The sequence below is a fragment of the Salvia hispanica genome, chromosome 3 (genome assembly GCF_029641045.1).
Source record: "Salvia hispanica isolate PSC_SH4W2 chromosome 3, Shi_PSC_v1, whole genome shotgun sequence".
NCBI lineage: Eukaryota > Viridiplantae > Streptophyta > Magnoliopsida > Lamiales > Lamiaceae > Salvia > Salvia hispanica.
Genome location: NC_142694.1, coordinates 34,895,265 through 34,908,779, shown reverse-complemented (window position 1 = coordinate 34,908,779; position 13,515 = coordinate 34,895,265). Strand labels below are relative to the sequence as shown.

Sequence of the window (13,515 nt, the reverse complement as noted above, 5' to 3'; positions counted from 1 at the left end):
GTAATAATTATAGTGGACTAAGATGGGCTGTAAGAGCCCACACGAGCTTACACGTGCGCGCCGCCCGCCCCGCCGCGAGCCGCGAGCCTCGAGCCCGAGCCCGTGCTCATGCCCTTGTCCTTGGATCTTGGCAATTGGTCTTTGGGCTGTTCTTTGGGCTTGGTGCTTGGCCCTAGTTGCGGGCTTGGCCCACCGTTTCCACGTCAGCGAGCCAAGCGGGATGCCACCTCGTCAGTATGACGCGGTAAGCCAACGTGGTTGACACGTGATAGTCCACGTCGTGAACGAATCTAGAGTCTTCTAGACTCGGCCTCTCTAGCTATGAGCGTGTAACGGCTCGTAACCGACGACCGTTACGGTCTAGCATTAATGACGGCCATTATGGCCGTTGACCCCCTGCAGTGGACCGAGCCTATAAATAGGCTAGTCATTCCATGCATTCTCTCTGCATTGTTCTTCTGTCGAAGCTCTGCCCTCTCCTCCATCCAGTTCGCCGGAGCTCTGCTGATAGCGGTGCTGCTTCACCAGAGACGCAGCCGTTTTATTTTTGGGGACGAAACGCCAATCCGAAGAGCACTACCGGGGCGTATCTCGTCTTGCGGAAAGAGGCCTCCTCGACTCGGCTATTTCCTGTTCTAAAGTTTGTAGTTTCGATTTCCATTTGTATTTTTTCGTTTCAGTTCTTTTCTGTATTCCTTTTTGGGTTGTATTACGCCCGATTATCTCTTGTAACTCCCTAAAACCAACAATCGCAAGACGAGATAGAACTTGCTTTTGAAGGGATCTAGACCTAAAACTGAAACTAAACCTTTCGAAACTATAATCACCTTTGCTGAAGATGTCGACTGAATCCAACACCGCCGCTGCCACCAATCCGGCCACCACCGACGCCATCATCTCCTCCACCATGGCGAACACCGGACCAATCCCCACAATGGTCCCTACCCCTGGGTTCACCTCTTCGTCTACATTGTCATGGGGGTTTACGAACCCCTTTGGGACCACTGTTGGATCATCCTCCAGTGGGTCGGTTGGTTCCACTTTTAGTGGTTCCTTCGGATCCTTCAATGGATCGAGTGTTGGGGCCTTCGGGTCCAACACGGGTACCGGTTCCTTCGGATCTGGTACGACCATGGCGGGCTCTACGCCCAACATGAATGGTGGGGGCTCTATGCCCAACCATGTTGTTGGCTCCTTCGGGGGCAACGGAATTGGTTCCTTCCAAGGACCAAGTGCGGCACCTTTGGCACCGAGAATGATTCCACCCGCCAAAAAACCACCTAAATTTGGAGGAGCTGACTTCAAGAGGTGGTATCAAAAGATGTTGTTCTACTTGACAACATTGGGCATCGCCAACTTCCTCACGGAGAACGAGCCGCCCGCGCCAAGTGATCAAGAGACAAGTGTTGAGGTCATGGCGGACTATGAAGCATGGCGCAAAGGAGATTATCTTTGTAAAAATTTTATTCTAAGTGCATTAGATGATAGTTTGTACATTGTATACTTCCTTGTAACCACATCAAAAGAGATGTAGGAAAGCCTAGAGAAAAAATATAGTATCGACAATGCCGCCGATACGGAACATGTTGTAGTATCCAAATTCATGGACTACAAAATGGTCGACTCTAGACCGGTCATGGAACAAGTTCAAGAGTTCCAAATGATCATCCACGGACTCGCGGCTGAAGGGATGAATTTGCCCGACAACTTTGTTCGGTGCATACTTATTGAGAAACTCCCTCCTAGTTGGAAGGACTTCAAGCACTACCTCAAGCACAAGCGAAAGAAGATGAGTCTTGAAGACTTGATCGTGAAGCTGCGCATTGAAGCGGATGTGCGCAAGATCGATCAAAAGGCTAAGGGCTTTAGCCCACTTGATGCCAAAGCCAACTTGTTGGAGCGGGGCGGACCCTCCAACAAACGCCCCCACCCAAATCAGAAAGACAAAGGGAAGGGCAAGCAGCCTGCAAAGAAATTTGAAGGCGAGTGCTACAAGTGTGGCAAAATTGGCCACTTTGCCAAAGACTGCCGCAGCAAGAAGAAGAAGCCGGCAGCCCATGTCGTTGAGAAAGAATTCAAGGACTGGAATGAAGATGACCTCGTTGCCGTGGTCACTGAAGAAGTCAACATTGTTGACAACAAGGGCGGCTGGTACATCGACACCGGCGCTACTGCTCATGTTTGCTCCGATAGGAGCAAGTTTGCCTCCTACACTGCTGTTGAAGGGAGGAAGATCAACATGGGAAATCAAGCATCATCCGAGGTCCTCGGCATTGGCAACGTGATTCTCATGATGACCTCTGGCGTCACTATCACTTTGAAGGATGTGCTGCATGTCCCGGACATCTGCAAGAACCTAGTGTCAGGATCAATACTAGTTAATAAGGGGTTTAAACTTGTATTCGAGTCTGATAGGTTTGTTTTGTACAAGTTTGGGAAGTCCCTCGGAAAAAGGTTATGTAACCGACGGACTTTTCAAGCTTAGTGTGGCTACACGCCTTGTTCCAAAGCCTTTGGCTAACAACAATAATAAAGCATCTACTTCCTCTTATTTGACCGAGTCTTCAAATTTGTGGCATTGTAGATTGGGACATGTAAATTCAATAGCCGTTAAAAGATTGGTGAACTTAGATTTACTAAAGGCAATTGAAGTGGATAGCCAAGACAAATGTGAAATATGTCTTGAGGCTAAAATGACTAAGTTACTGTTTCACTCAGTTGAACGAAAAACAAAACCCCTTGAATTAATTCACACGGATGTATGTGATTTAAAGATGGTGCAAACTAGAGGTAGTAAAAAGTACTTTATCACTTTTATGGATGATTGCACAAGATATTGCTACATTTATCTTTTAAGAAGTAAAGATGAAGCAATTGAAGCGTTCAAAAATTATAAGAACGAAGTTGAGAATCAACTTGGTTGTAAAATCAAAGCGATTCGTAGTGATAAAGGAGGCGAGTATGTAGCCCCGTTTGAGGAGTTATGCAACGCAAGTGGTATAATTCATCAAACAACTGCTCCATACTCACCACAATCTAATGGTGTAGCAGAACGCAAAAATCGAACTCTAAAAGAGATGATGAATGCGTTGCTACTAAGTTCAGGATTACCCCAGAACATGTTGGGGGAGGCTATTTTGACAGCCAACTATATCCTAAACAAAATTCCACTCAAAGGAAAAGACATCACTCTTTATGAATTGTGGAAAGGTAGGAAACCATCCTACAAATACCTCAAAGTGTGGGGGTGTTTGGCCAAGGTGATGGTTCCCCCGCCCAAAGAAGTTACAATTGGCCCTAAAACAGTCGATTGTATCTTCATTGGATATGCACTTAACAGTAGTGCATATAGATTTGTTGTTCACAAGTCTGAAATATCGACTATTACAGTATGAACAACAATCGAGTCAAGGAATGCCGTATTTCTCGAAAATACATTTCCTTGCAAGGACAAAGAAGAAGTCCCAATCAATTCCGAGACAAGAATTGAAGATGAGGCCACTAGTTCTAAAACAGTGGATGAAGCCACTAGTACTAAATCCGCGGATGAAGAGCCTAAATCGCGCAAGCGAGTGAGGCATGATCCAAGTGATGCAGTACTAAGACGTGGTAGTAGGGTCAGAACACCAAAAACATTTGGTCCTGACTACATTGCTTTTATGTTGGATGAAGAGCCAACGTCAATAAAAGTAGCATTCGATGGCCCAAACGGGTTACATTGGAGAGAAGCTGTTCGAAGCGAAATTGACTCAATTCTGCTAAACCACACTTGGGTGTTGGTTGATTTGCCCGAAGGTGCGAAACCTTTAGGGTGCAAATGGGTGCTTAAAAGAAAATTTAAGGCCGATGGAACAGTGGATAAGTATAAAGCCCGACTAGTTGTAAAGGGTTTTAAACAAAAGGAAGGACATGACTTCTTCGATACCTATTCACCTGTAACGAGGATTACATCTATCCGAGTGCTTCTCGCGATTGCTGCATTGCACAATCTTGAGATTCATCAAATGGATGTTAAGACTGCGTTTCTAAATGGTGAACTAGAGGATGAAATCTATATGGAACAACCCGAAGGGTTTGTAGTGCCCGGACAAGAAAAGAAGGTATGCAAACTGGTTAATGGATTAAAACAAGCGTCGTTGCAATGACACTTGAAGTTTGATAATGTGATGTTATCAAATGGGTTTAAAATCAACGAGTGTGACAAATGTGTCTATATTAAGAGCACTAATAATGGGTACGTTATAGTGTGTCTCTACGTTGATGACATGTTAAACATGGGGAGTACCACTCAAGTGATTAACGAGACAAAAGCCATGTTAAAGAGAAACTTTGACATGAAAGACATGGGTCTAGCCGATGTAATTCTTGGAATGAAAATTCTAAGAACATCCGATGGAATCATCTTAACCCAATCTCATTATGTTGAGAAGATATTGAAGAAATTCAATGCCTATGATGGCATGCCGGTTAAGACTCCAATTGAACTCAATGTTCACTTGAGCAAAAACAAGGGCGAACCCGTTGCACAAGAAGAATATGCACGGGTCATTGGGTGCATTATGTACTTAACTAATTGCACTCGGTCGGACATTGCTTGTGCCGTGAACAAGTTGAGTCGCTACCCGAGTAATCCAAGCAAAGAGCATTGGAGAGCTCTTGTAAGGGTTTTGAGATATCTAAAACATACTCAAAATCATGGGCTACACTTTTCGAGATACCCCCCGGTACTTGAAGGGTACTGTGATGCGAATTGGATATCCGACAATAAGGACTCACTTTCAACAAGTGGATACGTCTTTACTATTGGGGGTGGTGCTGTCTCATGGAAATCCACGAAATAGACATGTATAGCCCGTTCAACTATGGAATCAGAATTCATAGCTTTAGATAAAGCCGGAGAAGAAGCCGAGTGGCTTAAGAACTTCCTTGAGGATATTCCAGGTTGGTCTAAGCCAGTGCCACCAGTGTTGATTCACTGTGATAGCCAAGCCGCTATCGGGAGGGCGAACAATGGCTTCTATAACGGTAAGTCTCGACATATTCGTCGACGACATAATACCGTAAGACATTTGATCACAACAGGCGTGATTACAATTGACTATGTGAAGTCAATAGATAATCTAGCGGATCCGCTAACCAAAGGGTTAAACCGTGATCAAATGAATAAGTTGATAGAGGGAATGGGTTTGAAATCCACAAACTAAGGAATTGTCATAGTGGTAACCCAACCATGATGACTGGAGATCCCAAGAACTTGGTTCAATGGGAAAACTAAGCTATGAGAGTTCGTGAGAAACACTCATCGACATCTATTCCCTAGAGAGCAATAGAGTGTTTGAAAACTTGCCTTGTGGTGAGGATAAGTCTATGACTTTTAATGATTTCTAAGGATCTCAAGGAGATTGAGTTCTCAAAGAGACCGAGTAGGGCAAGATACTCGAGTAGGAATCACCTATGTAAGTGTGAAGTGTGGCCGCTTCAAATTACACACTTATGAAACCAAAGTGGTGTCCAAGGCCGCAAAGGACACAAAACGTGAGAACGGATGAGGTTGAGGTGTTTAAGTGTTGATAAGGCTCGTTTCATGCATTGGTTTTGGGTTAAAATTATATGCTTTTGGGGGAGATAATGCACAAATTTTGAGCTTAAGTGTGCAGAAATCTGTTGGATCCGGGAGTTTGTGTAAATTGACCTGGCAGATGCAAAATAGCTAATTTTGAAGTAAAATACCAGAAGTCGTCGCTCGGACCTAGGAGAATCAGGAAGTTGACGACAGGAGTAGAAATGGAGCAAAAGCGCAGAAAAAGTCATCTACCTGGTCAAGGAGACAGAATGGCAGAATGGAGCTGAAGCGCATAAAAAGTCATCTACCTGGTCAAGGAGACATAATGGCGTAATGGAGGTGAAGTGCAGAAAAGGTCATCTACCTGGTCAAGGAGACAGAATGGCGTGCTGACATGAAGATCCTCAATTATTGCAAGGGTAAAATGGTCAAATACCGACAAGAAGTTGCCTTAGGGTTGAAGTTAAAGCCACTCTATAAATAGAAGCTTTCCACAATGAAGAGGTAGCGCTTAACGCTATCGTAGTTTAGGTAGGAAGCTCTCGTAGGTGCTTAACGCCACCGCTCTCTTAGTTTAGTTCGATAGTTTGTTGCTTTCTTGGCTTAAATATGTAGTTTCATCGGAGGAATTGACGACTTCACCTTTGGATCTCGACTTATTTTCGGTTTTATGAAGATTTGGTGTTTATTTTCATGTTATTGATGCTATTTACTTATGTTTCTTGGATGCTTTTTGCAATTGGTAGCTTAGATGTTTAGATCCATGTTGTTTACATGATTTCCAGTAGTTTAGAGATTGAGATTTAGTTGTTCACGTGCTCGATTTCTGAGATCCGATAGTTTAGGTGATGCATGCAAGGTAATCTGTGTTCATTTCGTTTTCTGCTTGACCCAGTAGCGTAGATCTGGTAGTTCTAGCTTGAATTTCGTGTTTACGTCTCGTTTTGAAGCATGCTCTGTTTTATTTCGTCAATGGTGTTGAAGCTCTGTTCTATGCTCTGTTTTTACTTGGTTTTTTTGGAGAAGATGAAGTAGGAGTTAGTTAGAGAATCAGATCTGCTTTTTGCTTTTGCTTTTTGCTTTTAACAGCTTTCTGCCAGCCCCAGCCTGTTTAGGAAAAATGGTCCCCACTTTACTTTTACACTTTGTCTGCCTATTTTGGGAAAGTTTAAGCATGTTCCTTCAGTTACAGGTGTTCTAGTAAGTTTCACTCCAGTTTACAAGTTGCAAGTGTCCGTACTTTACCCATCCCCTAGGTCAGGTAGATAGAGTCGAGTTTAATTCCGCCAGGTCAAGTAGATTTAATTTAACTCAATGAATGCGTGGCAGCAGCCGACCCCTTTTCCGCTTGTGTCATAGAAACGATCTCGAGTAGGTCCATAGTCCCTGTGGTTCGACCCCGCTCTTGCCGCTTATACTTAGTAATATTTGTTGCATTAGTGGGAAAATTATAAATCTTGTTGAAAGGAGGGACACGTGCACACGACACACGTGCAAAAACCCGACCCTTCAAGTGTTAACACCATTGTCTCGGTGCACGCCGTGGGGGACTAGTTCAAAGCATCGCGCTACTAGGCCGCTTGTGTATCCGATGGCGTTGTCTATGGAAGGTTCAAAGCTAAAAGCTACCTATCCTTATGCTTATATACCTCTCGAGGGTTGAGCTTGTGTCTGCATGCATTTGCATTTGGCTATTTCCACTCATGTGGGGGATTGTTGGAATCTATGCCCGGTCAATGAACTTTGACCAATTATAATTTCAACGAGATATTTAATTTTGTGAAATTAAATAATATAGTGTCGATCTACGTTCGGAGTAGATGACCATGGTATATTTATTTTCTCAAATCCGATTCCCGGTGAGTGAGAAATAATTGATTAAAGTTGTGCAAAATTGCAAACTTAATGAGCTATGAGAGAAGCTTAGGGAATAATTAAGAGAGTTAATTATCCCACATTGGAAGTTACAACCTTATTAAACTAGTATTTAATAAGAAGGGTTATTACATGTAATAATTATAGTGGACTAAGATGGGCTGTAAGAGCCCACACGCGCGCGCCGCCTGCCCCGCCGCGAGCCGCGTGCCGCGAGCCTCGAGCCTCGAGCCCGAGCTCGCGCCCGCGCCCGTGCCCTTGTCCTTGGACTTGGATCTTGACAATTGGTCTTTGAGCTGTTCTTTGGGCCTGGTCGTGGGCTTGGTGCTTGGGCCTAGTTGCGGGCTTGGCCCAAGTCTAGTGGGTCTAGTTCTTTTTAGACCACCACCGTTTCCACGTCAGCGAGCCAAGCGGGATGCCACCTCGTCAGTATGACGCGGTAAGCCAACGTGGTTGACACGTGATAGTCCACGTCGTGAACGAATCTAGAAGCTTCTAGACTCGGCCTCTCTAGCTCTGAGCGTGTAACGGCTCGTAACGCCCGAACGTTACAGCTCGTAACCGACAACCGTTACGGTCTAGCATTAATGACGGCCATTATGGCCGTTGACCCCCTGCAGTGGACCGAGCCTATAAATATGCTAGCCATTCCATGCATTCTACACACATCAAACACTAGAAAGCATTCTGCATCATAAGCTCTCTCTCTCTCTCTCTGCATTGTTCTTCTGTCGAAGCTCTGCCCTCTCCTCCATCCAGTTCGCCGGAGCTCTGCTGATAGCGGTGCTGCTTCACCAGAGACGCAGCCGTTTTATCTTTGGGGACGAAACGCCAATCCGAAGAGCACTACCGGGGCGTATCTCGTCTTGCGGAAAGAGGCCTCCTCGACTCGGCTATTTCCTGTTCTAAAGTTTGTAGTTTCGATTTCCATTTGTATTTTTCGTTTCAGTTCTTTTCTGTATTCCTTTTTGGGTTGTATTACGCCCGATTATCTCTTGTAACTCCCTAAAACCAACAATAGAAAAGTTAAAAATATTTTGATGAACACTTTTTTTTTAATATTTAAGTTTTTTAAAAATAATTGATTTATTGACATTTAATTTAATTTAATTTAATATTATTAACGGTCAAGATTTGTGTTCTACGTTATTTTTCTATCATTCATTAGCTTTTACTAATATTTTCAGTATAAAATATTAAATATACTCCCTTCGTGTCACAAGAATATGCACGCTTTCCTTTTTAGTCTGTCCCATAAAAATATGCACTTTCAAATTTTAGAAACTCCTTTCTTTCTAATGTGGTGAGACCCATTCTCCATTAACAATACTTTAATTATTTTTTATTTCTACATATCTCTTATTTTATCAGTTTTGCATTAAAACTCGTGTCGAACCTAAAATGTATATTTTTTGGGGATGAAGGAAGTACTATATTAGAACATTGTTATCTAAAGATAGATGATAATGTTAATTTTTGGGACGTATTAAAGTGAAAAAAAAAATTAAAGTATCGTAGACGGGAAGCCTATTCTTCCATCAAAAGTTTTAAGAAAAAATAAAATTACAGAAAAAAATATTATCAAGATGTTGCGTATAGATGCCTGATTCTGGACCTATTATAAAATCAAAACACGAAGACCATATACTTATTAGGCTTTATTAGGCGCATCTTTTAAATGTTACCCAAATTAGTTTCTTCAATAAAATAACTTGATGATATTTAATCCCTGCTGATTTTTTTAATTTTTATTTTGTTTGATATTCAAATACCTCGTAAAATATCATCAACACCATCAAATTTATAAATCTCACAATTCGGGTCTATAATAATGTCTATCATTTTAAAGTTAAAATAATGGGCTTACAAGTAAATATCATGTAAATTTGATTATCACAATATGAGATATTAGAGTTATCAAATGAATTGAATCGATCTGGTATGAGTCGGGCCACCACCATAAGAACAAAAAGATCGCTTTATCGGGTGTAGTATGGTTCAATTGAGCCTTTAAATAAACCTAGGACAGGCTCCGGCCCGAGCCCATTAGAAGTTTTTATTAAGTTTACTTTTATGAACTTATAAAACATTTCAAACTCAACCCAGCTCGGCCCACTTCACACAAAGGATCTCGACACTATCGAGCCTCACCGAACCTGGCCCAGGCCACTTGAGAAGTAGACACCTACCAAAATTTCAAAGCAATCTTGATTGTCAAATCAATTGAGGTTAACACATGATTATGGTGCTCAACCAAAAACATCACTTTACAATCAAATAGATGTGGAAATGAAAAGTAATTTTATTGAATAGAGAGAATTACAAAAGAAAAGTGTTTGTATGTGGGTTGTTTATAAAGAAACTAAAATCTAAATTGATGCATCTATCTCCAAAACAAGAGGATGGGGTCCCAAAGCAGCAGCCAAAGTGACTCCTTTGGTTTGTGGGAGTTGGCTTATTTTGTCCAAGTCTTCATCACTAAGACACCAATCAAATATTTCAAGATTTTGTCTCATCCTCTCTTTGTTAAAGCTCTTGCTTGCTATGCTCACTCCTTGCTCATACACCCACCTCAATGCCACCTGTCAAATGTCAGGAATTTAGCACATACATATGATATTGCTTACACAGTTCGATACGTTGCATCTAGGTGATACCAAGCCAATTATTTTCACTATAACTTGCGGATATTGATACAAGCAATATAACATTTATTTATAGACAAATATAAAGAAACATAATTGTAGTCGACTCAAGATTCGAATTGGGCCTAAAATACGATAACCTCGGGTAGCGGGCGAGTTGGATCGCCGCTGTTGGGATTAATTAACTTCCTTTCATATCCATACTCAACATCAAATGCTCTAAATTAATATTATTATTACTGAATTAGTAGTAAATAGAAAAATGAAGATTGGGAGTGTCAAGTACCTGAGCTGTGGTTTTTCCCATTGCTTTAGCAATATCTGCTAAAACATCATTTCCCAATATTCTGTTGTCTCCCCACTTTGTGTTGTTTGCACCAAGAGGAGAATATGCTGTGATATGAATGCCTTTTTCATTGCAGAAATCCCTCAGTTTCTTTTGTTGCCAAGATGGGTTCAGCTCCACCTAACAAATCACAAATAAAAAATTAGGATGCGTTTGGTATAATGGATTTGGGACTTGAATTATAAATCATTATAGTTTGGTGAAGTTAAGTAAATTATGTTTGAAAATACTCATTTAACAACTATTTATAATTCCATATATAACTTTCACTATATAAAAAACTAAATGAATTTAAATTTATATCCACGTTCAAATTAAGATATTTTTATAGATCAAACAATAATCTAGAATCAAAAGCTTCAATTCTAAATATGTATCTCAAAGTTACATGTCACACTCCATTTTTCAAATAAAAATATCACATACTCCTATTTCACTAACCATTTTTCAAATAAAAATAGCACATACTTCTATTTCACTAACCAATTCACTCATATTTCATCATATAATACATGTAATACTCATATTTAAAGTAAAAAAAAAACTATATCGATCTCAATTGAGACATTTTATAATTCATATGTATAGAGAGAAAGACTGACTTGATTGATCGCAGGAGGGATTTTGGCAATGGAGATGAGCTGTTCAAGCAAATTGCATGAGAAATTACTAACACCAATTCCCTTTGTTAGCCCTAAATTCACACACTCCTCCATGCCTTCCCACACCACCTTCATATCCAAAGCCTGAACCAATTCCTCCGGCACCGGAGTTTTCGACACCGCCTCCGTCAACCTCACCGGCCAATGGATCAGGTACATATCCACATACTCAAGTTTCAAATTCCTGCAACAAATAAATATCACACATCAATATATATGAAGAGAAAATTGATATCAGATCGGATAGTTGATTATCATCAATTAGTTTCAAAGTATACTATCATGATATCAGATCGGATCGTTAATTATCAGCTGAAATTTTAACTCATCAAGCAATATAGTTGGGGCGAAGCATAAAAAAAGTTGATCAAGATAACCGAACCATTATATAAGTCAGAAGGAAATGCACATTTTACAAGCAGACTCAATCTAGCTGGGTCAGATATGGACTACAACTCCTATCACCAATTGATTTTAAAAGGTAGTACTATCATAGTATCAGTTTGAATTGGCGAGTATGAGCCAGAACTTTGTCTGACACAACAATATAATCGAGACTATTTAAGTCAAAAGGAAAGGACCCTTACTTACCATAGGCTCATTTTGCAAGCAGGCACGACCTGGCCGGGCCCCGCGAAGCTGGCCCACAGCTTCGTGGTGATGAAGAGGTCGCTCCGCGACTCCACAAGGCCGAGGCGCAGGGCCTCGGCCACAGCCTCGCCAAGTGCCTTCTCAGATCCGTAGGCGAACGCCGTGTCAAAGTGGCGGTACCCGGCCCTGATCGCATCCAGCACGGCCGCCTTCGTTGTCTCAAGGTCCGCGGCCGGGAACGACATAGTTCCCATGCCTATCACCGGCATCGCCTTCTCCACTCCAGCGAGCTTCACCGATGGAATCGCCGCCATTTTATCTCAATGAAATGTGAGTATAATTAATTTACGATTTAATGCAGTAGCTTTATCTATATATAAATAAGGAGAGGGAGAATTTATAGGTACATACAAAATGAATGAATGCCTACAAAATTGGAGGCGTGGAAGAGATGAAGGTCTACAATGGCGAATTTCGCTATTTAAAAAATAATTATCAAAGAAAGAAAGGCTATGGAAGGTTCCAACTCTCAGGTCTTAAGGTCAAAGTATTCAGACTGGTAGTAATAATAGTAAATGAATACTAACAGATTCTTAATTGTTTATTGGAAAATGACAGGCATTTGTTTGGATCGACTTAATCATGGAAGATTGGAAGTGATATAGTAACAACTAAAGTATGACTAGTATACTCTTTCGGTCCGCGAATAGGAGTTTCATTTCTTGTCGGCATGGATTTTAAAAAATGTTAAAAAAAGTGGGTGGAAGAAAGTTAGTGGAATATGAGTCTCACTTGTATATATTAGTAGTTTTAAATGATATGTGAGTGAAATGAGTTGGTGTAATGTAGTGCCTTTTTACTATTTATGATAATTATAAATCGAGATTCTTATTCACGGACGGATGAAAATAGAAAACGGGACTTCTATCGCAGACAGAGAGAATTGTTCCATGATACTCTGAATGTGATGCCGAATTGGCACACATGCACATATAAATGTTTTCATGGTTTAGATGAATTTTTTATAAGATGTATTAATGTTCGGACTGTTCGATTTGCAAAATTATATCTCATGATTAAATATGTATTTTGTTTGGTTCATAAGATTGAATCTCATAACTTAATTTAGATACATAATCATGTGATATACATTAGTCATAGCCACATCCTTTCAACTAAAATAATCTTACAACTTAATCCTAAATAGATTATCGTGTGATAATTAGTTATGATAATCAAATCATACTTATTTAAACAACTACGTATTACATTGTTGAGCCAAAAAAACTAAAATAAGTTGGTAAGTTAGGACAATTCCTAATTTTTGGAACTTAGTGATTTACTCCCAGCAGATGAATCAGAATGGTCAGAAATTGATTTCGTCTAACAATATCAATTATTTTAAAGATAGTTGCTCCAATGTCTTTGATCTAGTATAAATCAAATCTGAGTAAACCACATAGTATACATGCTTATATGCAGAACAGATCGATTATTAAAAATGACAGCTAATAAAATACTGTATTGAAACTTATATAAATCATAAAGTTAACAACTGAGAATTTTGCACGCAACAAGTCTTTGTGAATAAAATAGTACTCCGTCAAGGCACATATCTTTTTTTTTTTTGTGTGTATTAGTGTGCACGATTTGTTGAAGTAATAAATTAATTTAGGCCGCCCAGTCTTAACAAATAATAAGAAAATTATGGAGTTAAAAATAAAAATAAAACACTTGCTACGTTTTGGAATTTAAATTGAGGCAAACATAAGATTATTTCTCTATTTATATAAAAATGCACTCTCATCAGATATATTTGGCATAATCTAATTA

At 40.4% G+C, this 13,515-nt stretch overlaps 1 protein-coding gene across 1 annotated transcript; it reads right to left on the bottom strand.

Annotated features, from left to right (window-relative positions):
- Positions 1–9,720: 9,720 nt before the first annotated feature.
- On the bottom strand, positions 9,721–13,225 carry LOC125212614 (D-galacturonate reductase-like). The gene is made up of 4 exons (XM_048112825.2): positions 11,683–13,225; positions 11,032–11,275; positions 10,370–10,549; positions 9,721–10,020 (listed from the first exon to the last, which is right to left on the bottom strand). Exons 1-4 carry the CDS (start codon positions 11,994–11,996, stop codon positions 9,808–9,810), a joined length of 951 nt encoding a protein of 316 aa, XP_047968782.1. The 5' UTR covers positions 11,997–13,225; the 3' UTR covers positions 9,721–9,807.
- Positions 13,226–13,515: the final 290 nt, after the last annotated feature.